The following is a 25,385-nucleotide window of genomic DNA, read 5'->3' on the forward strand; positions in this document are numbered from 1 at the left end:
TCTGATTGATGCAAAGAAAGTTGGAGGAGGAAGGAAAGTTCAGACGTAGAGTTTGCATTCCTGAAAGTCTCTGACAGTCTCTGATAGCAGATTCTTGCAGTCTGGGCCATGTATAGACAATTTCAAAGATAAGGAGGTAACTTCAAACCTTTACCCTAAATGGTGATGGCGGGATGTCAACATTTAGTCACTGGGTCACAAAGGCCTGCATAACTACCAAAATAAAATTTTGGGTAACTTGCATTTTAGAGACGGAACTAAGAAACAAAGTAATTGCAAACCCCGACCTATGCTCTAGCAATCATCCTCTCTTGGTCCCTGCAAAGGCTTTAGGAAAAAACTTGGTTTAACATTGACTGCTGAGCTGCAGAATCCTTCTGTGGCCAGTGATAGGCTGAGCTGTCTAGGCCCTACCCAATCCGAAAGGGGCCGGCTAGTTCTAAGCGTCAGGTTTCCCGAAGCAGCATTTTTGAGCTGTACTGGTCAGTCTAGTAGCTGGCTCCTTTTCTCCCTTCTCTCGGACTTAACGCATGTCTGATGGAGCTTTCTTACCAGACTCTGAAACTCACGCATCAGGCGCGGGAAGCGGTAAGAAAAGCATATGCGGGGAACAAAACAAAACAAAAGTGTACCGGGAAATTTTCAGCCCTAGTTGCACAGGCCGGTTGGCGTGTCTCCGGTTGCTATAGCGACAAAGTCCACTAAGCTAGCAGTGCCAGCACAGTGAGAGGCCCCAGGCCCCAAGGTGGAAGTCCAGGGCTGGGCTTGAGGAGATGATCTGGGGTGAGGAGGGTGGGGTGAGGACATGCCCCTGGGACCCATCAAAGAAATCCAGTCTGGAGTTAGTTTGGGATATATGTATAGTTTTCTCCAAGTTCTCAAAAGAGTTGGTCACCCTTGCTGTTTCTACTTTCTCACCTTTGAATTGTACTTAAATGGGCTCTGTGCATCTGGGCTTAGGGGAGCGGCCGGTGTGATGACAGGGACGGCAGGGTCCGCCTGTGACTTTAAAGGGAGTTCTGAAGGGAAGGTATTATGAGGCTGGATGTTGATGTGGGTTTGGGGAATGTTCAAATGAGATTGTTGAAAGGCAGGGAAAGGCTGACCTGGAATTAGAATTAAAATCCTGGTCATAACTGGCCACTGTCAGCTAGGGTCCTTCGGCATTCAATTCCCCTCTGGGGCTTCAGTTTCTCCATTTGAAAGCAAGGAAACTAGATTATAATCCTTTCCTATGAAGATGACATGAACTTTATTTGGTTTATTTAGCTTTTTTTTTTTTTTTTTTTAATGTGATGCTGGGGATCAAACCCAGTACTTCATACATGCTAGGTAAGCTCTCTATCACTGAGCCACAACCGCAGCCCATGACATGAACTTTACAATATCTTCCCTGGCTTCCTGTGGTCTGTATCCTCTGCCATTACCTGGAAACCTTTCCAACAATGAACATAAATTGAGAACATGCTATATATATCCACACTGGGGAGAAAAAATTAATGCTTTTGGGGTGGGGGTGGGGGTAGGGAAGGCAATGAAAACAATTAAACAATTAAAAGTTAAAATACTGATATCTGGGATCCATTCCTGGAAATTCAGATTTGTTAGTTTCGGATGGGCTCTGTGCATTCATATTTTCAAAAACTGAATAGGTGATTATAATGTGTAGGCAAGGTTATGAACTCTAGAATCTTCAATCTTTTACAAAACTAATATTAATTTTAAAAGACCATTAAAAAACCCCAAAACCCTCTTTTGGCATCCCCTACTACCTACCAACCTTTCTCTAGTTTTCTTCAAGTTCTCGAAAGAGTTGGCCACACTTGCTCTTTCTACTTTCTCACCTATGAATTGTACTTAAAGCCGCTTTGAATCTGAGCCTAAATTACCTGCATCAGAATCTTTTGGGTTGCCTTTTAATAAAGCCGATTTCTGGCCTCACCAAGATTTAATCAGAAACTCTGGGATGGGGTCTTGACATTTGCATTGTAAACATGCACTCTGAGTTTGAAAACCATAGCTCCAAATGGTCTCATATTTTTTTTTTTTTTAAGAGAGAGTGAGAGAGGAGAGAGAGTGAGAGAGAGAGAATTTTTAATATTTATTTTTTTTTAGTTCTCGGCGGACACAACATCTTTGTTGGTATGTGGTGCTGAGGATCGAACCCGGGCCTCACGCATGCGAGGCGAGCACGCTACCGCTTGAGCCACATCCCCAGCCCCATGGTCTCATATTTTTCTTGACTTCAGTACTCTTCATATGTCAAAAACTCCTCCAAACTAACTCTAGACTGGATTTCTTTGATGGGTCCCAGGAGGATATCCTGAAGATGTAAGATGGGGAGGACAATGAATCACCTGATATTTGACATAGATGTCAGATATCTGTGAATAGGTCAAGTATCTGCATCTTCACTTGTTCAATACTTATTTTTTAATCTTCTTCTCTAAAACCTATACTTGTTCCAGACTTCCCCAGCCTGGGAATGGGAGTCCATGATGCATCAAATTGCTCAAATCAGAATTCTGAGTCATTTGAAGCTCTTTCCTCCTAGTCCTTCCCCACCATCCTTTACATAAGGAAGACATCAACAAACCTAATTGATTCTTCTCCTATAATGTGTCTTTAATAATCCATGTTTCACAGCTGCCATCCTGATCTGAGCCACCATAATCTCTCATCTGAACCACTTCATAACTTCTTAGCTAATCTCTATTGGGTTTTGCCTCTCTCCCGTTTATTATTCAGCCAATGATCAAAGTAATCTTCTTAAAATTATGTTACTCTCTAGATAGGATTTTTTTTGGGAGGGAGGATACTAGGGGTTGAACCTAGGGGTGCTTAACCACTGAGTCACATCCCCAGCCCTTTATATATTTTGTTTTGAGATAGGGTCAAACAGTCATTTAGGGCCTCGCTAAGTTGCTGAGGCTGGCCTCAAACTAGCTGCAATACTTCTTCCTCAGATTTCTAAATTACTGGGATTACAGGAGTAGGCTACTATGCCTGGAGAGATAGGATTTTTTTTTTTTTTTTTTTTATATGGGGATTGAACCCAGGGGCACTCGACCACTGAACCACATGCCCAGCCCTATTTTGGATTTTATTTAGAGACAGGGTCTCACTGAATTGCTTAGTGCCTTGCTGTTGCTGAGGCTGGCTTTGAACTCCCCATTTTCCTTCCTCAGCCTGCGAAGCCGCTGGGGTTACAGATGTGCACCAAGGCACCTGGCTAGATAGGATCTTTTAAAACTGCAAACCCTAACAGGACCTACAAAGCTCTGCAATGACATCCCACCATGTGTCTCCAGGCTCTCCCTCACCACTTTCTACTTTGTCTCTGACAGCTGCAGTCACATTCTCTCTGAGATGGCGTGTCTCTGAACTCCATATAGTCTGTACCACATAATTGAGTATTTAGTCGTGATTAACTTACATTATTCTGTGTTGCTTATATGTAAGACTCTCAAACAGATTTCCTATAACTGGAAAGCAGAGACCCAAGCCTGATTTTTGTTGTAGTCCCTAGAGGTGCTGAGAGCAGTATTTAGGTATGCTTTTGATGGTGGGATCTCTTGGGGTCAAGTGCAAGGAACTGGAGAGGGGAAGAAGAGGGAGGTGGAGAAGGTGAGCCTGTGAATTGGATAGAAATAGAACCGTATACAGGGAATTTTGATCACCTACATCAGCTCCTGTGATAGGATTTCTGGACTATTTCATTTTTGTTTGATTGATATTTCTTGTCTCAAATGGTTGAGTGATGCATTTATTTTTCAAATTTAGTTTTATTTTTAACTAATGTCAGCATATAGTATAACATTTTAATAATTTGTTAAAACTGTTTTAAGAAATAACTCCCCTGCTTCCCTCACCCTGCCCCCCAATTACCATTCCCCGGAAGCAACCACTTGGCCTCTTTCAGCAGCTTCTTTTTAAAAAATGCTTATAATAAATAAATAAAGTAAAATAAAACATGCTTATATTTCTGAAACTTGCTTTCTCATTCTCAGTCTACTCACTTATATGAAGGAAGAGCACTTAGGTCTCTTTGATCATCCCCATACTCCTCCTCCCACCATGAATATATTCTCTTCCCTCCATTCTCCCAAGACAGAAATTCTATCACAATTTTTGTTAAGTCAATTTTCAGTACTTTCATTAATCTGACTATGTGAATATAATTTACAGCTGAGCTATATAGGTACTATGGTTTATTTTTTATTGAACTCAGGACAGGACTCAATCATACCTCAACAAATGCCTTATATTTTAGCTTAGTTGTCTATATATTTGATACCACTTCTTTCCCAAACTTTCTGACGGAACTATAAAATTTCCTTCAAGATGGTGAAGCTCATCAGATGATTTTCAAGTTTCATTTCCCCCCTCCCCGCCTTGTAACAGACTTTCTGGATCTCCCACATCTTCTGCTGTATGCAGTGGTTGTTCCATGGACTTGCTCTACAATTTTCTCCCTGGAAAATTCCTTTCATTCTTTCCTGTGGTCTCTGCCTTCCATTTCCTCAGTTCCCATCTTCCTCCTTCTTTCCTTATATCCTTCTTTTATTTTATTTATTTATTTAGGTACCAGGGATTCAACCCAGGGGTGCTTCACCACTGAGCAAAATCCCCAGACCTTTTTAAATATTTTATTTAGAGACAGGGTCTTGCGGAATTGCTTAGGGCCTTGCCAAGTTGCTGAGGCTGGCTTTGAACTCCGGACCCTCCTGTTTCAGCCTCCCAAGCTGCTGGGATTACAGGGGTGCACCACCATGTCTGGCTCTTATATCCCTCTTTTAGTGATCAATTGGTAACTGTCTGAGAAAAGATACCTGGGAAGTAAAGTGTATGTACAAAACTGTATAATAGTCTTCTCTCATTTATTTATTTATTTTTTAAATTTTTGTACTAGGGAATAAATTCAGAGGTTTTAACTCCCGAGCCACATCCCCAGCCCTTTGTGTGTGTGTGTGTGTGTGTGTGTGTGTGTGTGTGTATGTGTGTGTTTGAGACATGGCCTTGCTAAGTTGCTTAGGGCCTGGCTAAATTGCTGAGGGTGGCTTTCAACTTGGGATCCTCCTGTCTCAGCCTCCCAAATTGTTAGAATTATAGATGTGTGCCACTGTGGAATTAATTTCATCTCAGTTGGGAAGAACTTGCTGCATTGTCTTTTAATTTGTAGTGATTCTGAGAAGTCTGATGTTATTCTTTCTTTTTTTTTTTTTCAGTAAAAGCTTTTAGAATCTTCTCTTTTACATCCCTGAGTTAGGAATTTTTCTAAAGCTATTGAGGATTATTTTTTCATTCTCAGTGTTGGTATGAAGTTAAAGGTCATTTAAATCAAGGAGATTCATGCTCTTAGTTATGGAAAAAAAATTATTGTATTACTTCTTTAGATAATTTTATCCCTTTTTTTCCCAAACCAATGTTTTTTTTTTTTTTTTTCTTTCTTTCTGGAATTCCTATCCATTGAATGTTTAAATTTAAAATTGGGCTTAAATTATTTATTTATTTTCAGTACCGAGGAGGATTGAACTCAGGAACACTCAACCACTGAGCCACATCCCCAGACCTGTTTTGTATTTTATTTAGAGACAGAGTCTCACTGAGTTGCTTAGGACTCAATTTTGCTGAGGCTGGCTTTGAACTTGTGATCCTCCTGTCTCAGCTGTTGGAATTACAGGCATGCGCCACAGTGCCTGGCTTCTGTTTTTCTTTTTTTGGTCGCCTTTGGCTCCTCGTATTTTGTGTTTCCATTCAATCTCCTTTCTGCATTCCCCACTGTGGTTCTGTCTTTCATGTAGGAAGCTTTCCTTAAAAGTTTGTGATCCTTGGCTACCCATTTATTTTTAAGAATGAGATACCTCAAAGCTAAGTAGAATCTGTGTGTTTTAGGAGCTTGTCTGGTAAAGGTGGATTTCTCTACAGGATGCTCAGGTCGTCATGGACCTTGTCACTGGAGGATTTCGAAATGCCAGTATTGGTAGGTCTCCCTCAGTTTTTCCAAGAGTAAACTTCCAATCTTATGCCAGAGTAGGGGAGGGAAACTGTTACAGTGTGGTCTGTCTGCTCCTTAAGTCCTTACTTCTGCCCATACCAGTGGCTGGTAACTCCACAGCTACATGGTCCTCCTGGTTCCTGATATTTCCTAGGGTCCCGTATAGATCTATTTGCTTCTTGTTGGTTTCTTCCTTTGTAGATGTTGGTGTTTAATTTGTTTTTCTTTGCTTTCAACTTTGTTTGCTTTCCTAAGTCAGTTGGCACTTGTTCATGTTCTTCAATTTTATTGACATATGTGTCTGTTTCCTCTTTCTCTTTTGGATTCTTTGTCTTTGATGGATTATAGATTTTGTTTGTTTTGTACTCGGAATGAGCCCAGGGGTACTTTACCACTGAGCTACAATCCCAGTTGTGATTAATTTATTCTCACATTTTTATTAATGTGTTATAGTTGTACATACGGATGGGATTTACTGTCACATATTCATACATGCACATAGTACACAATATAACATTATAATTTGGCCAATATCACTCCTTAGCACTTTTTTTTTCTTTTTTTAAATTTTGAGACAGGGTCTTGCTAAATTGCTGGGGCTGAATTTGAATTTGCCATCTTCCTCCTTCCTTGGTCTCACTGGGATTACAGGAGTACAGCACCACACCATGCAATTTTTATTTTTATTTTATCCCCCCCTCCCCCCCAGTATTGCAGATTGAACCCAAGGGCACTCTACCACTGAACTATCCAATCCTTTTTATCTTTTATTTTGAGACAGGTTTCACTAAGTTGTCCAAGTTGGCCTCAAACTTGCCATCCTTCTGCCTCAGCTTCCTGAATTTTTGGGACTGCATGTGTGCACCATGTAGATTTTTATTCTTTTACCACAATTTTAATGTGGTTTTGTGAGGGAGCAGAGGCAAATGATCTTTTAATTTTTTTTATAGTTTTAGGTGGACACAATATCTTTATTTTATTTTTATGTGGTGCTGAGGATCCAAACCAGTGCCTCATGCATGCTAGGTGAGCATTCTACCACTGAGACACAACCCTAGTCCAGATTTTTTTTTTTTTTTTGTAGTTGTAGATGGACAGAATGCCTTCATTTTATGTTTACTTTTATGTGGTGCTAAGGATCGAACCCAGTGCTTCACACATGCTAGGCAAGCACTCTGCCATTGAACTAAACAGCCCCAGCCCGAGACAAATGATCTTTAGAAATGTTTTATTTGTATGTTTGTTGCCTACTGAGTACTAAGAATCATACTAATTGGTCTTTTATGGGATGGTTCCAGGAAAGTGAATATTTTTAAAATTGACTATTATACGGTTTATAACTAAAAGATGATTTTATTATTGTTTTTGGTTGGTTTCAAGTTACACATTTGTCAGTTGTGTGTTTATATATTCAGATTTCATTTTAAATATGGTTATTTGTTTGAATTTGGGAAGGGATGGACAGTTGAGCCTGAGAATGAATGGTGCTTTTTTTTTTTTTTTTTTTTTTTTTTTGGTGGTGCTGGGAATTGGACCAGAGGCATGGTGCATGTGAGGCAAGCACTCTACCAACTGAGCTATATCCCCAGACCCAGTTAGATGCTTTTGAATTCACATCCTAGTTTTCACTTGATTAACACTAGCTTGATATACATTTATTCATTACTTCATATGATAGCCACTATTTGTGCCCTTTCTTTAAAACACAGTGCTGGTGTTTGGAGCAACCCATGCATGGAAACAGACCCTATAATTGTTGTTAGGAAATCCCTCTTTTCTTGATATTCATGGTACATCAGTTTTCTAGATTTCTTGTTTTCTTCCTGGGCCCCTTGATGATCTTCTCTCTTTTTCTGACCCTTAAGTTCTCGTTCTTTAGGCTCTGTGTTTGTTTTTCTTGGCCAGCCTCCTCACTAGTTTGATGAAGTGCCCCTACTTGATGTATCGAGGAGATATCACCCCATCATCCTATCCTAGGATATATTATCCTATTCTAGGAAACCACCATTGAATATTTACCTATAGGTTCTTTCCACAGTGAACTATATACATTCCTTAGGGCAAGGATCCTGGCAAGTTTCTTTTCTAAAAGTAAATTGATCTTGCTTTTGCAGGGCTTCTCAGTTTTTAATGGGCATTAAAGACATGGGATGTTTTAAAAATGAAGATTCTGATCTAGGGCTGGGGATGTGGCTCAAGCGGTAGCGCGCTCGCCTGGCATGCGTGCGGCCCGGGTTCGATCCTCAGCACCACATACCAACAAAGATGTTGTGTCCGCCGAGAACTAAAAAATAAATATTAAAAATTCTTTCTCTCTCTCTCCTCTCTCACTCTCTCTTTAAAAAAAAAAAAAAAAAAAAAAGAAGATTCTGATCTAATAGTTTCCAAGTGGGGGTTGTGATCATTAATTTTGGGTGTCATCTTGACCCTGGATCTGTAGGATCCACATCCATGGATTCATCTATATATTTTTTTTAGAGAGAGAGAGAGAGAGAGAGAGAGAATTTTATTTATTTTTTAGTTTTTTCGGCGGACACAACATCTTTGCTGGTATGTGGTGCTGAGGATCGAACCCGGGCCGCACGCATGCCAGGCGAGCGCGCTACCGCTTGAGCCACATCTCCAGCCCGGATTCATCTATATTTAACCATGGGTCAAAAATATTTGAAAAAAGAAATTGAACACGTACAGACTTTTCTCCCTTTATTTCTCAAACAATACAGTATCAACAGTATATATAACATGCATATTATGTTAGGTATATGTAACCTAGAGATGATTTTAAGTATACTTGAGTATGCATAGAAGTCATGTGCAAATACTATGCCATTTTATGATTTGAAATCCACAGATTATTATTTTTTAGTTGTAGATGGACACGGTACTTTTATTTTATTTATTTATTATTTACCTATGGTGCTGAGAATCAAACTTAGTGCCTCACATGTGCTAGGCATTCGATCTACCACTGAGCCACAACCCTAGCCCTGAAATCCACAGATTTTTATATTTGTGGGGGACTCTGGGCCCAACCCCTAAATATCAAGGGATGACTGTGTTTATATACAAAGAAATGTATCTTACTGGTTCCTTTCTCTCTCAGAACTCTTACTAATGCAGGTTTGTATTACAAAGTCCTGGGAAACTGTTTTTATATTTGGGTAGCAAATATTTGGAACAAAGGGTTTTATCTTCCTGTATTTAAAATTTAGTGTTTAATTAAGATAAGACTATATAGGATCTGCATATATCTGCCACTTTGTTTTTTTCAGCCTGAAGGCAAGAATCCTCTCAAAGGCTCTAAGCCCAAACAACCTGTCAGGAGCATTGCTTCACAGTATTTTTAATTTGACCACACAATTAAAGACAAACAAACAATAATTGGCATCAATGCAAGGAGTGGATTTGGAAAGCTGTAATTGATTTATACACTCACGTGTGCACACAAAATAATCATGAAACAAAATCACTTTTATTCTCACCTGTCATTTTGTATACTCTTCAAAAGTTGCAACTTGGCCCAGGTTGAGCCTTTTATATAAAAAAATTTACTATAATTATTTGCTAATTAATGAAGTGGCCAAATGTTTTAAAATGAGTGTTATTAAATGCCTGAGTTTTATTAATTGCTCTGCCCTAAAAAAAAAAAAAAAAAACAGAATAATTGAGAATGTCATTATGTTAGTGATTTTCTTCAAAGAACTCTGGCTTATTAAACTTTAAATGTTCAAACATTTAAGCATCTATTGAAATACCAATAGCTATAAACAATGTGGAGTTCTAAATACTAATTGAACAAACTCTAACTCACCATAAAGCTAAGCTGAATTTTAAGTAACTCATGTTTTAAGTGCTCACTCTGCTCTTTCACAGGAAGATTAACCACTTCTCTACTGAGCATTGCTGCAGCCCTGTGGGTTTTTTATTTTGGTATCAAGGAAGGATTGAACCTAGGGGCACTTACCATAAGCAACATTACCAGCCTTTTTTTTTCCATTAAATTTTTTTTTTCTATTTAGTTATACATGACAGTTGAATGCATTTTGACACATTGTACACAATGGAGCATAATTTCTCATTCCTCTGGGTGTACATGATGCGGAGTCACACCAGTTGTGTAATCATACATGCATACAGGATAATAATGTCTGTCTTATTCTACTGTCCTTTCCATCCCAATGTCCCACCCCTCCCCTTAATCCCCTCTGCACAATCCAAAGTTGCTTTATTCTCCCCTACCCACCCCCCACTATAGATCAGCATCCACTTATCAGAGAAAACATTCCGCTTTTGTTTCTAGGGGATTGGCTTATTTCACTTAGCATAATATCCCCTAATTTGGTCCATTTACCTGCAAATGCCATAATCTCATTTTTCTTAAGGTTGAGTGATATTCTATTGTCTATATGTATCAGTTTTTCTTTATCCATTCATCTGTTGAAGGAGATATATATATATATATATATATATATATATATATATATATAGTGGTTCCCTAGTTTAGCTATTGTGAACTGAGCTGCTATAAACATTGATGTGACTGCATTAGTAAGCTGATTTTAAGAGCTTTGGGTATAAACTGAGGAGTGGGATAGCTTCCCCCAGCACTTTTTTTTATATATATATATATTTTTTTAAAGAGAGAGTGAGAGAGGAGAGAGAGAGAGAGAGAGAGAGAGATTTTTTTTAAAAGAGAGAGTGAGAGAGGAGAGAGAGAGAATTTTTAATATTTATTTTTTTAGTTCTCGGCAGACACAACATCTTTGTTGGTATGTGGTGCTGAGGATCGAACCCGGGCCGCACGCATGCGAGGCGAGGGCGCTACCGCTTGAGCCACATCCCCAGCCCCGAGAGAGAGAATTTTTTTTTTTTAATATTTATTTTTTTAGGTGTAGATGGACACAACACAATGCTTTATTTTTATGTGGTGCTGAGGATCAAACCCGGGTCCCGGGCGTGCTAGGCGAGCGCTCTACCACTGAGCCACAATCCCAGCCCCGAGAATTTTTAATATTTATTTTTTAGTTCTCGGCGGACACAACATCTTTGTTGGTATGTGGTGCTGAGGATCGAACCCGGACCGCACGCATGCCAGGTGAGCGTGCTACCGCTTGAGCCACATCCCCAGCCCCTTTTTTATATTTTATTTAGAGACAGGATCTCACTGAGTTGCTTAGGGTCTTGCTAATTTGCTGAGACTGGCTTTGAACTTGGCCATCATCCCGCCTCCGATGTGTGTCACCACAACTGGCTTGCAGGCTTCTTTTAAAATGCTGTGACTGCTGTTGAGCCACATTTGTCCTATACTTGGACAAAGAAAGGGAAACTGATCAGACAACCAGGAACACTTTCCTAATGAGACTCCTTCCTTACTCCCTCCCTCCCTTCCTTCTTTTTTTTCTTCCTCCATTCCCCTCTTTCTTTACTACTGAGAATAAACACATGTGAATTTATATGTTCATGTTTGATGTCAAAATAACCCTTAATAGCTTTATTTTAGAAAAATAATATTAATTGGATTTTACTTTTAAACACTAAAAATATAAATCTCATAATCCAGAAAAATCTTGTAAACATTTTTTAAAATTGATATATTCTTTTGCTCTCAGCTGCAATTGCTAGTGTCAAACTAGCTATCTTGCTGTATTATAAAAAAAAAAAAACTAAAAAATGAGACTATAGATTTTGGGGACAATGTGGCCATGAGAGAAGGTCTTGGAAGCTGTCACTGGACACTGGCACAGGGAAGAAAGCCTAAGAAGAGCACAGGAGTTTGTGAGACTGATTGAGGTTTGGCAAGACTGGGTTGGCTAGAATTGAGAAAAAAGAGTCACAGAGAGGAGAGAAATATGCAAAGAAAGAGTTCCACAATTCTGAACTTTTTCCTAATGCTAATTTGTGGCACGTAAATAGGCTAGATAGGCATGAACTTAGGGAAGACCAATTACCAGGGAAACATAAGCTGAACACCTCTGAGCACTTAGCCCCAGTTCTGAAACCCGTAAAGAACTCAGTCCTGTAACAAGCAGTCAGGCAGAAGGAATGCTTTAGGATGCTGGGTGGTGGGGGTGGTGCATCCCTATAATCCTAGTGGCTGGAGAAGCTTCCAGAGTTACATGAATTATAGTTATATAATCACCTTGCCCAACACTTATGTATTTTTGCATTTTTCTTACCTTTTTTTTTTTTGTATTGGAGGTCAAATCCAGGGTGTCACATAAGTCAGGCAAGGACTATAACACTGAGATACATCACCAGACCCCAAAACCCCCCTTTATTAAAACAGGGTCTTCTTAATTCCCGAAGGATGGCAGAAAACTTGTGGTCCTTTTCTATACTACCCAGGGGTGCTAAACCACTGAGTTAAACCCCAGCCCTTTAAATATTTTATGTAAAGAGAGGATGTCAGTAAGTGGCTTAAAGGCCTTGAGAAATTCCTGAAGCTGGATTCCAACTCTTGATCCTATACTCTCAAACTCCTGAGCCACAGGGTTTCATGAATATGCCACGGTGCCCAGATATGGAATCATTTATCAACACAAATTGCCGGGGGCCTGCCCCGGCGGGGTCCAGGGAGTCCCGAAGGAGGAGTGGCGTCGGCGAAATGATGAGACAGGAATCGTTCCCTTTGAGCAATCTTCAGAGAGAGAGCTACAGCAGCTTTTCTCTGGGTCCCCCTTTTATTACAATTTTTCTCATCATTATAGATTCACAATACGTCATTGATTATATAACTTAAAACTTTGCCAAGACATGACATTTCCTTAACCATGATTGAGAGCACACCGATCTACATTCTTCCAGGATATGACCCCCAGCCATACAATCATCAAAGTACAGATTCATCAATAAAACATGTCACCAATTTACATCCTTCAGATTTTCCCAAGATTTACTATTTTTCCCAAGATGTTATTTTCTTATTAACTAATGTCAAACTACTTAACCAGACTCTAAGTCTCCTAATTAATCATTAACCTAAAGTACACCTGCACTTTATTTTTAATCTAAAATTCCCATCTAAAAAAGTCCCTTTAAATCTTATATTTAAAATGTCCTAAAGTTTATGAATCATCCTTAAAGTATATCAGAAACCTATATAACTAAAGACTTAATAATTTCTAAACTTAAGAATCTAAATAATATTTTTAACATTATTCTAAAACTGTGTCTTATAAAGCTATTTTAATTAATTTCTAAATTTATTCTCATAAAACTGGTTGAGCTGCTTTCTCAGAGAGTTTCTTTTGTTTCTCAGTCAAGGTACACTAGTTCTCAAAGAATTTGTTTCTCAGTCAAGGTACGCTAGTTCTCAAAGAATTTGTTTCTCAGTCAAGGTGTACTAGTTCTCAAAGAGTTTGTTTTTCAGAGGATGATTGTTGTCTGTTATTAGGTTTGTCCACAATGTACTAAGATAGAAGAATAGCCTTTTATTTTGTCCTTGATATGCTGAGGGGTGGGTAGCAGAACAGCTTCCAAGGCATGAACTACCTGTTCTGTTCTAGCCATCTGAAATTTAATTGTTTGGCATTTAACATACTCATGCCTCCTGTGAGAAACATAAGCATGAAAATGCAAAGTCCCAATTACATAAAAAAGGGTCTCATGGTTTCGGTTACCCACCAACCAGTGTGGCTTTGCCAGCATTCATCCTCACTGTGACCCTGTCAAGACAGTGGGAGAGCGGCTTTGCCAACACTTTTTCTCACTGTGACCCTGTCAAGACAGCGAGTGGGGGATCGCCTTCACCAACAAATTTCTTAATTTTATTCTGTACATCTGTTTTATTTAATTAAGTTCATATATATTAGGTGAGGGTACCAAATATCAAATACGGGGGCGTTCCTGCAGTAAGCCCAATCCTAAACCCTATTGTGCATTCTGTTGAGAGAGGTTGTCAGTGAGTTCCTAAAGGTATTGCATTTGATGAGGCTAGTTTGACCGCCTGATGCCCTTGCCTCAGCCTCCGGAGCAGATGGGATTCTAGGCGTGAGCTGCTGGAAGAAGGGTTGTGAGCCTCCTGGCCTGGCTGCTGTGGCTTGGAAAATGGGGCCTCCCTCTACAAACCAGGCTTCTCTCGAGTTTCGGGGTTAAAGCGGTCCTCCTTCCTCAGCCTCCCCAAGAGTTGGAATTCTGGGTGTGCGTCAATGTACCTTTCTTAGAATTTCTCAATTCAAGGCAGGTGGGGGGTCATTACATGGATCCTACACTTGAAAACTCAGTGGTTTTCACAGCCTCCATCCTTCTCCTTTCCAGACACAGAGATATCTCTCCCAGTCTCTCTGAAACATCTTCTTTCTTGATTGCCTTATGTTTTGCAATCCATTTGAGACTGGTTGGGGAGAGTGTGTTTGGGTGTGTGGCCCTGTGTGTGTGTGTGTGTGTGTGTGGGGGGGGGCTCCTGCACGCGTGCGGACACACACACACACACACACACACACACACACACACACACAAGGAAAGCATGCATTCTTATTTGTCAGGGTCCTGTGGTTTATCCCAAGACCCTTATTAGATCCGTGTTCCCGACGTTTTTCCATGGGCTTGGGGGGGTGTTTCTGGGTTGTCAGATCTGTTCTCTTGGTCTGTTTCTCTGTTTCTGATGCCAATGCCAGTGGTTATTCTTGAGGGAGTTGGGTTGTGGGTGTGGTTTTCTTTGTTTCTTTATTAGATAAGGGACATCGTACTCGGGGGCTTTCAATCCCTGAGGTATATTGCCACGTCTTTTTTTTTTTTTTTTTTGGACTTTATTTTGAGACAGGGTCTCACTGAGTTGCTCTGTCCTCGCTAAGTGGCTGAGGCTGGCTCTGAACTCTCTGCGCGCCTTTGTGAGCCTCCTGAACCGTTGGCCTCATTGGCGCGCACCACCGCCGTTGGCTCGTCCTCATTTGTTCTTTTAATTTCGGTCTCTCCTTTGCCTTTGGTTGTTGCTGCTGTTTCACCTTGTACTGGGTGTTGAACAGAAGGGTGCCTTACCACCCTCCCCTCCCCAAACCGTGCTCTTTATTTGTTTTGTTTTGTTGTTGTTGTTGTTGTTCGTGTGTTTGTTTTTACAGTTAGTCAGATTCACCAGTCCTTGAACTAGTGGCTCCTGGGGCCATGTCTAAGAAAGCCTGCCGTCCTTCCCGAATAGACAACTGAGAGCTTTTACGGGCCTTTATTAGTCTAAAATTCAATCCGGGGGATTTATACATGAAAACAACATCATGGCTTAGGAGGGGCTCAGGTGACAAGAAAGGAAACAAAGGCAGTGAACTCGCATTGAGCTCTCCCGCGAGGGACACGCGCAGAGCACAGGGCAGAGAGTCCACGTTTGGCAGAGATTGAAGCCTCCTTTGGAAATTGCATGTCCAAGGCGAGGGCTGAGTTCATCTTCGGGAGATGACTCTCCTGTAGTCCTTAAGGGTCTTGGCCAAGAGTGGGGGGATTTCCTTAGCCTTGGGTTTTCTGGTGTTGGCCACTGGTGCCCCGCGGTGAGCTCTGACAGGGTTCCAAGAGGCCTCTGCTGCAGTCTCACTTGTAGCATCAAAGCTGCTGCCTCTGCTGCTGCCTCTGCTGCTGCTGCTGCTGCTGCTGCTGCTGCTGCTGCTGCTGGTGCTGGAGGGCGTGTCACTGCCTCCCCTGGGGTCCTGGGCTGGTTGGAAGTTGGGTCTTCCTGAGGCAGCCGCTGCTAGTGTCCCAAACTGGCCGTGCCTCCTTGGAACCTCACCAGGTGACTTGAAATAGACCATCTTGGTTTGTCGGCCTCGGGGCTCTTGAGGATGTCTGGATCGTATTTGGGAGGTGAGTGCTCGCAGTCGCTGCTCTCGGGCGTCCTGAAGCCGCAGGTACATCTCCCTCCAGGACTCGTTCTCCTTAGGCGTTTCTCCCTTAAATTCTTGGCCACAGTGCAGTCTCCAGAGCCCATCTGTCTCTTCGGCGGTCCCTTGGTGGCATCTCTCCGCGGGGTACAGCTGCTCGGGTGTGCAATTCTCCAAAGCAGACCCGAAAAGAGAATGCGGGCGCGCCCTCTCTTCCCACAGGGAATCCTGGTCTGCAACTCCCTGGCTGCCCCGTGGGAGCCAGGTCGTTTGGGCGAGATGGTCACGTTTGCCACCAGAGTACACGGGTGTCCTGGAATTAGTTCTGATTCCAGTGAAGCCAGCTTCTTCCTCTTTCTGAGGTGAAGAGAGCGCTGTTGCATTGGGTGCAAAGAAGCTCATCAGCGCATCATCATCATCAGGAGGGGCACTGGGTGGGCCCCACAGGCTGGGGGATGGCGTGCCAGGCAGCACCGCAGCGGCTTCTCGGGAGACCCCTTCCATCCTGGCCCAACCGCCTTGGCCTTGGGCAGGCTGCGGCCCCGCCGACTGCTTTGCAATCACCAGAGGAGGAAAGTTCTCCGCCGAGTCCAGGTGTTGGCTCCACCTCTTCGCAGCTTTTGCTTTCCGTGCCTTGGCCGAAGTCTTCACCTTTCTCTTCTTCTTCCCAGGCTGCTCATCATACGTGAGGTACGCCTCGAAAGACATAGTGGGCGCCTCGAAGCACTCCTCCTCTGGCTTTCCGTCTGTGGGGGGTGGGGGGTGAGGAAACAAAACAGAAACAAAAATTAAAAAAACAAACGAACAACAACAACAACAACAACAACAACAACAAAAACCCAAAAAACGGAAAGGGTATCAGCACCAACCACAGTGAAAGCAAAAATCAGCAGACCGGAGCCCCCAGGCGCTCTGCCTGTTCTTCAGCAGCGGAGCCGGGCTTGGGGGGCTCACTTTCTGGGTAGAGGATGGTACTGGATTCACCGGGGAAGGGATGCCTCCCCTGCCCCTCCCCTCCCCGCACCCAACCACCCAACCACCCAACCACCCAACCACCCAACCACCCAACCACCCGGACTGCTGTCTTGGATGCAGGGTTCTCTCCCTTCTAGGGCTCCTTCTGTCACTGGGAGAGAGAATTGACTGGAAGGATCCACATTTTGGCTCCTCTCTACCTCCCCCCTCCCTCCCTCCGTCCCTCCCTCCCTCCTGCCAGGTCCCACGCTGTCTTGGGGCTCCATGAGCTCCATCTCCTTTCCTGTCCAAATGAGAAGATGGATTCTGTCTTACCGTTGGGATCCTCGAGTTCGTCCTCGGTCTCTCTTGCTTTGGGCGGCAGGTCGTGTTTTCCCCGGGGTCCATGCAGGGCACTTGCTCGCGGGAGTCCCGTGGTGGCCTGAAAATGACCATCCTGGCCTTCGACAGGCACGCGGCCACGAGCGGAGGGCTCAGTGTCCTCCGGGGAAGCGGGGTGGTCCCCGGACATCGGATGAGGACCGGTAGGCCCCCAGCAGGCCTGAGCCGGGCAGCCATCCCAAGAGCGCCAGGGTGCAGGCAAGGCTGCCGGCCGGGGGCGCTTCTTGCTCCCGTCTTCTCTCCTCTGGAGGCTGGGAGACCTCTCGTGAGGTCTCCGAGACTCCTCCAGGTCTCTGTGGTTTTCGGGTCCATGCCCGGTCCGGCGGGATGGACTGCTGGGGGCCCTCGAGTTTTCTCGGGAGCCCGTGTCCGTGATTTCCTTTGCAAGTTGGGAGTCGTGCGGACCACGCCCGGGGTCGGCCTCCAGAAGAGCCAGCTTCTTCCACCGGGCCGCCAAGTCCCTGGCCAGGCCGCCAAGGAGCTCGTGGTGGCGCAAGCTCTTGACCGTCTTTCTGACACCTGTCTCCTGCAGGATGTGTGGGGTGAGGGGCAAGGCGGAGAGCTGCTGCAAGTATTTCTGGAGCTTGTCAGGGCGGGTCCTGGTGGCCAGGCGCCCCTGCAGCTTGCGAACGGCTCGCAGCAGCACCTCCTCGGACGCCATCTCGGTGGCCGGCTGGGCCTCGGCCCTGGACTCGGTTCGCTGTCGCTCTGCCGGGGTATCCGGGCCCTGGCAACGGCTGGCCGCTTGTTCCGGGCGCGCTGGTGCCCCCGAGCGCCGCTGGGCAGGTCTGCTTCTGGTCCTCAGGGCGCCGGGCCTCAGCTGGAAGCACCTGTGCCTGGCGCTGTCCCAGAAGGAATGAGGCTGCAGAGGCAGGCCGACCCGGGCCTTATAGAGCCCCTGGCTCCGCCCCCCTGCCAGAGTGTGCGCCACGCCCCGCCCTCAAGGACCCCACCCACCTGTCTCTTTCCTGGAGCACCCGCTAGCTCGGCCCCCACCGACTTCTGCGCCCGCCACCGATGCACTGGATTGGGTGGGCAGAACCTGGGTCGAATCAGGAGTGGCCACCGGTACCACCCGACTCGGGGACTAGTCTTCTCCCTCTTGGGCACATGGGGAAACTGAATTTCAGGGACACGCCCTTCTGTGGCCCTGGGTCCCGGGACAGCGATTTGCCAGGGAAACCGGAACTGACTCTGAGGAGTCTAGGTCCTGTGGGAGCCCAGGAATGGAGGCCCGGAGAGCCAAGAGGATTGGGGAAGCTTAGCTCCACAGGGCAAGGGTGATTCCTTGGAAGGAACCTCCAAAGGAAGTCTGGCGGGGAATCCGTGGAATGCACTTGTGGCCATGGGCTCCAGTGGCCTGACTATCAGCCCGAGGGGGCGAGTTGGAAGAGCCCAAGGTGCCGGGCGGCCCGTGGGATACAAAAACCCATTTCGGAATGGTATTCAGCGCTTCTGGTGGTTGGGTTGGTTCCTTTGGGGGGATCGAACGAAGGGGTACTGGACCGGCGAGCGACCCCCGCCCACTCCCGCCCCCCACCTCAAGGCCCCTTTTGGCTTCTATTGAGAGGCAGGGTCTCAGTGAGCGGATGAGAGCCTGGCTTTGCCAGAGGCTGGCCTTGATCTCGCCCTGCTCCTGCTTCAGCCTCCCGAGCTGATGGGATTATAGGCGGGAGCTGCTAGATCTTTCCTTTGACAACTCAGTACTTTTCACAGCCTCCGTCCTTCTCCTTTCCAGACACAGAGATATCTCTCCCAGTCTCTCTGAAACATCTTCTTTCTTGATTGCCTTATGTTTTGCAATCCATTTGAGACTGGTTGGGGAGAGTGTGTTTGGGTGTGTGGCCCTGTGTGTGTGTGTGTGTGTGTGGGGGGGGGGCTCCTGCACGCGTGCGGACACACACACACACACACACACACACACACACACACAAGGAAAGCATGCATTCTTATTTGTCAGGGTCCTGTGGTTTATCCCAAGACCCTTATTAGATCCGTGTTCCCGACGTTTTTCCATGGGCTTGGGGGGGTGTTTCTGGGTTGTCAGATCTGTTCTCTTGGTCTGTTTCTCTGTTTCTGATGCCAATGCCAGTGGTTATTCTTGAGGGAGTTGGGTTGTGGGTGTGGTTTTCTTTGTTTCTTTATTAGATAAGGGACATCGTACTCGGGGGCTTTCAATCCCTGAGGTATATTGCCACGTCTTTTTTTTTTTTTTTTTTGGACTTTATTTTGAGACAGGGTCTCACTGAGTTGCTCTGTCCTCGCTAAGTGGCTGAGGCTGGCTCTGAACTCTCTGCGCGCCTTTGTGAGCCTCCTGAACCGTTGGCCTCATTGGCGCGCACCACCGCCGTTGGCTCGTCCTCATTTGTTCTTTTAATTTCGGTCTCTCCTTTGCCTTTGGTTGTTGCTGCTGTTTCACCTTGTACTGGGTGTTGAACAGAAGGGTGCCTTACCACCCTCCCCTCCCCAAACCGTGCTCTTTATTTGTTTTGTTTTGTTGTTGTTGTTGTTGTTCGTGTGTTTGTTTTTACAGTTAGTCAGATTCACCAGTCCTTGAACTAGTGGCTCCTGGGGCCATGTCTAAGAAAGCCTGCCGTCCTTCCCGAATAGACAACTGAGAGCTTTTACGGGCCTTTATTAGTCTAAAATTCAATCCGGGGGATTTATACATGAAAACAACATCATGGCTTAGGAGGGGCTCAGGTGACAAGAAAGGAAACAAAGGCAGTGAACTCGCATTGAGCTCTCCCGCGAGGGACACGCGCAGAGCACAGGGCAGAGAGTCCACGTTTGGCAGAGATTGAAGCCTCCTTTGGAAATTGCATGTCCAAGGCGAGGGCTGAGTTCATCTTCGGGAGATGACTCTCCTGTAGTCCTTAAGGGTCTTGGCCAAGAGTGGGGGGATTTCCTTAGCCTTGGGTTTTCTGGTGTTGGCCACTGGTGCCCCGCGGTGAGCTCTGACAGGGTTCCAAGAGGCCTCTGCTGCAGTCTCACTTGTAGCATCAAAGCTGCTGCCTCTGCTGCTGCCTCTGCTGCTGCTGCTGCTGCTGCTGCTGCTGCTGCTGCTGCTGGTGCTGGAGGGCGTGTCACTGCCTCCCCTGGGGTCCTGGGCTGGTTGGAAGTTGGGTCTTCCTGAGGCAGCCGCTGCTAGTGTCCCAAACTGGCCGTGCCTCCTTGGAACCTCACCAGGTGACTTGAAATAGACCATCTTGGTTTGTCGGCCTCGGGGCTCTTGAGGATGTCTGGATCGTATTTGGGAGGTGAGTGCTCGCAGTCGCTGCTCTCGGGCGTCCTGAAGCCGCAGGTACATCTCCCTCCAGGACTCGTTCTCCTTAGGCGTTTCTCCCTTAAATTCTTGGCCACAGTGCAGTCTCCAGAGCCCATCTGTCTCTTCGGCGGTCCCTTGGTGGCATCTCTCCGCGGGGTACAGCTGCTCGGGTGTGCAATTCTCCAAAGCAGACCCGAAAAGAGAATGCGGGCGCGCCCTCTCTTCCCACAGGGAATCCTGGTCTGCAACTCCCTGGCTGCCCCGTGGGAGCCAGGTCGTTTGGGCGAGATGGTCACGTTTGCCACCAGAGTACACGGGTGTCCTGGAATTAGTTCTGATTCCAGTGAAGCCAGCTTCTTCCTCTTTCTGAGGTGAAGAGAGCGCTGTTGCATTGGGTGCAAAGAAGCTCATCAGCGCATCATCATCATCAGGAGGGGCACTGGGTGGGCCCCACAGGCTGGGGGATGGCGTGCCAGGCAGCACCGCAGCGGCTTCTCGGGAGACCCCTTCCATCCTGGCCCAACCGCCTTGGCCTTGGGCAGGCTGCGGCCCCGCCGACTGCTTTGCAATCACCAGAGGAGGAAAGTTCTCCGCCGAGTCCAGGTGTTGGCTCCACCTCTTCGCAGCTTTTGCTTTCCGTGCCTTGGCCGAAGTCTTCACCTTTCTCTTCTTCTTCCCAGGCTGCTCATCATACGTGAGGTACGCCTCGAAAGACATAGTGGGCGCCTCGAAGCACTCCTCCTCTGGCTTTCCGTCTGTGGGGGGTGGGGGGTGAGGAAACAAAACAGAAACAAAAATTAAAAAAACAAACGAACAACAACAACAACAACAACAACAACAACAAAAACCCAAAAAACGGAAAGGGTATCAGCACCAACCACAGTGAAAGCAAAAATCAGCAGACCGGAGCCCCCAGGCGCTCTGCCTGTTCTTCAGCAGCGGAGCCGGGCTTGGGGGGCTCACTTTCTGGGTAGAGGATGGTACTGGATTCACCGGGGAAGGGATGCCTCCCCTGCCCCTCCCCTCCCCGCACCCAACCACCCAACCACCCAACCACCCAACCACCCAACCACCCGGACTGCTGTCTTGGATGCAGGGTTCTCTCCCTTCTAGGGCTCCTTCTGTCACTGGGAGAGAGAATTGACTGGAAGGATCCACATTTTGGCTCCTCTCTACCTCCCCCCTCCCTCCCTCCGTCCCTCCCTCCCTCCTGCCAGGTCCCACGCTGTCTTGGGGCTCCATGAGCTCCATCTCCTTTCCTGTCCAAATGAGAAGATGGATTCTGTCTTACCGTTGGGATCCTCGAGTTCGTCCTCGGTCTCTCTTGCTTTGGGCGGCAGGTCGTGTTTCCCCCGGGGTCCATGCAGGGCACTTGCTCGCGGGAGTCCCGTGGTGGCCTGAAAATGACCATCCTGGCCTTCGACAGGCACGCGGCCACGAGCGGAGGGCTCAGTGTCCTCCGGGGAAGCGGGGTGGTCCCCGGACATCGGATGAGGACCGGTAGGCCCCCAGCAGGCCTGAGCCGGGCAGCCATCCCAAGAGCGCCAGGGTGCAGGCAAGGCTGCCGGCTGGGGGCGCTTCTTGCTCCCGTCTTCTCTCCTCTGGAGGCTGGGAGACCTCTCGTGAGGTCTCCGAGACTCCTCCAGGTCTCTGTGGTTTTCGGGTCCATGCCCGGTCCGGCGGGATGGACTGCTGGGGGCCCTCGAGTTTTCTCGGGAGCCCGTGTCCGTGATTTCCTTTGCAAGTTGGGAGTCGTGCGGACCACGCCCGGGGTCGGCCTCCAGAAGAGCCAGCTTCTTCCACCGGGCCGCCAAGTCCCTGGCCAGGCCGCCAAGGAGCTCGTGGTGGCGCAAGCTCTTGACCGTCTTTCTGACACCTGTCTCCTGCAGGATGTGTGGGGTGAGGGGCAAGGCGGAGAGCTGCTGCAAGTATTTCTGGAGCTTGTCAGGGCGGGTCCTGGTGGCCAGGCGCCCCTGCAGCTTGCGAACGGCTCGCAGCAGCACCTCCTCGGACGCCATCTCGGTGGCCGGCTGGGCCTCGGCCCTGGACTCGGTTCGCTGTCGCTCTGCCGGGGTATCCGGGCCCTGGCAACGGCTGGCCGCTTGTTCCGGGCGCGCTGGTGCCCCCGAGCGCCGCTGGGCAGGTCTGCTTCTGGTCCTCAGGGCGCCGGGCCTCAGCTGGAAGCACCTGTGCCTGGCGCTGTCCCAGAAGGAATGAGGCTGCAGAGGCAGGCCGACCCGGGCCTTATAGAGCCCCTGGCTCCGCCCCCCTGCCAGAGTGTGCGCCACGCCCCGCCCTCAAGGACCCCACCCACCTGTCTCTTTCCTGGAGCACCCGCTAGCTCGGCCCCCACCGACTTCTGCGCCCGCCACCGATGCACTGGATTGGGTGGGCAGAACCTGGGTCGAATCAGGAGTGGCCACCGGTACCACCCGACTCGGGGACTAGTCTTCTCCCTCTTGGGCACATGGGGAAACTGAATTTCAGGGACACGCCCTTCTGTGGCCCTGGGTCCCGGGACAGCGATTTGCCAGGGAAACCGGAACTGACTCTGAGGAGTCTAGGTCCTGTGGGAGCCCAGGAATGGAGGCCCGGAGAGCCAAGAGGATTGGGGAAGCTTAGCTCCACAGGGCAAGGGTGATTCCTTGGAAGGAACCTCCAAAGGAAGTCTGGCGGGGAATCCGTGGAATGCACTTGTGGCCATGGGCTCCAGTGGCCTGACTATCAGCCCGAGGGGGCGAGTTGGAAGAGCCCAAGGTGCCGGGCGGCCCGTGGGATACAAAAACCCATTTCGGAATGGTATTCAGCGCTTCTGGTGGTTGGGTTGGTTCCTTTGGGGGGATCGAACGAAGGGGTACTGGACCAGCGAGCGACCCCCGCCCACTCCCGCCCCCCACCTCAAGGCCCCTTTTGGCTTCTATTGAGAGGCAGGGTCTCAGTGAGCGGATGAGAGCCTGGCTTTGCCAGAGGCTGGCCTTGATCTCGCCCTGCTCCTGCTTCAGCCTCCCGAGCTGATGGGATTATAGGCGGGAGCTGCTGGATCTTTCCTTTGACAACTCAGTACTTTTCACAGCCTCCGTCCTTCTCCTTTCCAGACACAGAGATATCTCTCCCAGTCTCTCTGAAACATCTTCTTTCTTGATTGCCTTATGTTTTGCAATCCATTTGAGACTGGTTGGGGAGAGTGTGTTTGGGTGTGTGGCCCTGTGTGTGTGTGTGTGTGGGGGGGGGGGCTCCTGCACGCGTGCGGACACACACACACACACACACACACACACACACACAAGGAAAGCATGCATTCTTATTTGTCAGGGTCCTGTGGTTTATCCCAAGACCCTTATTAGATCCGTGTTCCCGACGTTTTTCCATGGGCTTGGGGGGGTGTTTCTGGGTTGTCAGATCTGTTCTCTTGGTCTGTTTCTCTGTTTCTGATGCCAATGCCAGTGGTTATTCTTGAGGGAGTTGGGTTGTGGGTGTGGTTTTCTTTGTTTCTTTATTAGATAAGGGACATCGTACTCGGGGGCTTTCAATCCCTGAGGTATATTGCCACGTCTTTTTTTTTTTTTTTTTGGACTTTATTTTGAGACAGGGTCTCACTGAGTTGCTCTGTCCTCGCTAAGTGGCTGAGGCTGGCTCTGAACTCTCTGCGCGCCTTTGTGAGCCTCCTGAACCGTTGGCCTCACTGGCGCGCACCACCGCCGTTGGCTCGTCCTCATTTGTTCTTTTAATTTCGGTCTCTCCTTTGCCTTTGGTTGTTGCTGCTGTTTCACCTTGTACTGGGTGTTGAACAGAAGGGTGCCTTACCACCCTCCCCTCCCCAAACCTTGCTCTTTATTTGTTTTGTTTTGTTGTTGTTGTTGTTGTTGTTGTTCGTGTGTTTGTTTTTACAGTTAGTCAGATTCACCAGTCCTTGAACTAGTGGCTCCTGGGGCCATGTCTAAGAAAGCCTGCCGTCCTTCCCGAATAGACAACTGAGAGCTTTTACGGGCCTTTATTAGTCTAAAATTCAATCCGGGGGATTTATACATGAAAACAACATCATGGCTTAGGAGGGGCTCAGGTGACAAGAAAGGAAACAAAGGCAGTGAACTCGCATTGAGCTCTCCCGCGAGGGACACGCGCAGAGCACAGGGCAGAGAGTCCACGTTTGGCAGAGATTGAAGCCTCCTTTGGAAATTGCATGTCCAAGGCGAGGGCTGAGTTCATCTTCGGGAGATGACTCTCCTGTAGTCCTTAAGGGTCTTGGCCAAGAGTGGGGGGATTTCCTTAGCCTTGGGTTTTCTGGTGTTGGCCACTGGTGCCCCGCGGTGAGCTCTGACAGGGTTCCAAGAGGCCTCTGCTGCAGTCTCACTTGTAGCATCAAAGCTGCTGCCTCTGCTGCTGCCTCTGCTGCTGCCTCTGCTGCTGCCGCCGCTGCTGCTGCTGCTGCTGCTGCTGCTGCTGCTGCTGCTGGTGCTGGAGGGCGTGTCACTGCCTCCCCTGGGGTCCTGGGCTGGTTGGAAGTTGGGTCTTCCTGAGGCAGCCGCTGCTAGTGTCCCAAACTGGCCGTGCCTCCTTGGAACCTCACCAGGTGACTTGAAATAGACCATCTTGGTTTGTCGGCCTCGGGGCTCTTGAGGATGTCTGGATCGTATTTGGGAGGTGAGTGCTCGCAGTCGCTGCTCTCGGGCGTCCTGAAGCCGCAGGTACATCTCCCTCCAGGACTCGTTCTCCTTAGGCGTTTCTCCCTTAAATTCTTGGCCACAGTGCAGTCTCCAGAGCCCATCTGTCTCTTCGGCGGTCCCTTGGTGGCATCTCTCCGCGGGGTACAGCTGCTCGGGTGTGCAATTCTCCAAAGCAGACCCGAAAAGAGAATGCGGGCGCGCCCTCTCTTCCCACAGGGAATCCTGGTCTGCAACTCCCTGGCTGCCCCGTGGGAGCCAGGTCGTTTGGGCGAGATGGTCACGTTTGCCACCAGAGTACA

At 47.5% G+C, this 25,385-nt stretch overlaps 1 protein-coding gene across 2 annotated transcripts in view; it reads left to right on the plus strand.

Moving 5' to 3' along the window:
- Positions 1-537: 537 nt before the first annotated feature.
- The window catches only part of KATNAL2 (katanin catalytic subunit A1 like 2), a gene marked incomplete at both ends in the record, with an annotated part of 153,944 nt that continues 129,096 nt past the window's right edge, over positions 538-25,385 (plus strand). For both annotated transcript variants that reach the window (XM_081263653.1, XM_081263654.1), the window contains one exon: positions 538-588. In XM_081263653.1, the coding sequence (XP_081119779.1) occupies positions 538-588 (51 nt within the window). The remainder of the gene's footprint in view (positions 589-25,385) is intronic.

Source organism: Spermophilus citellus, assembly GCF_964194105.1.
Source record: "Spermophilus citellus genome assembly, chromosome: 12".
Classification (NCBI taxonomy): domain Eukaryota; kingdom Metazoa; phylum Chordata; class Mammalia; order Rodentia; family Sciuridae; genus Spermophilus; species Spermophilus citellus.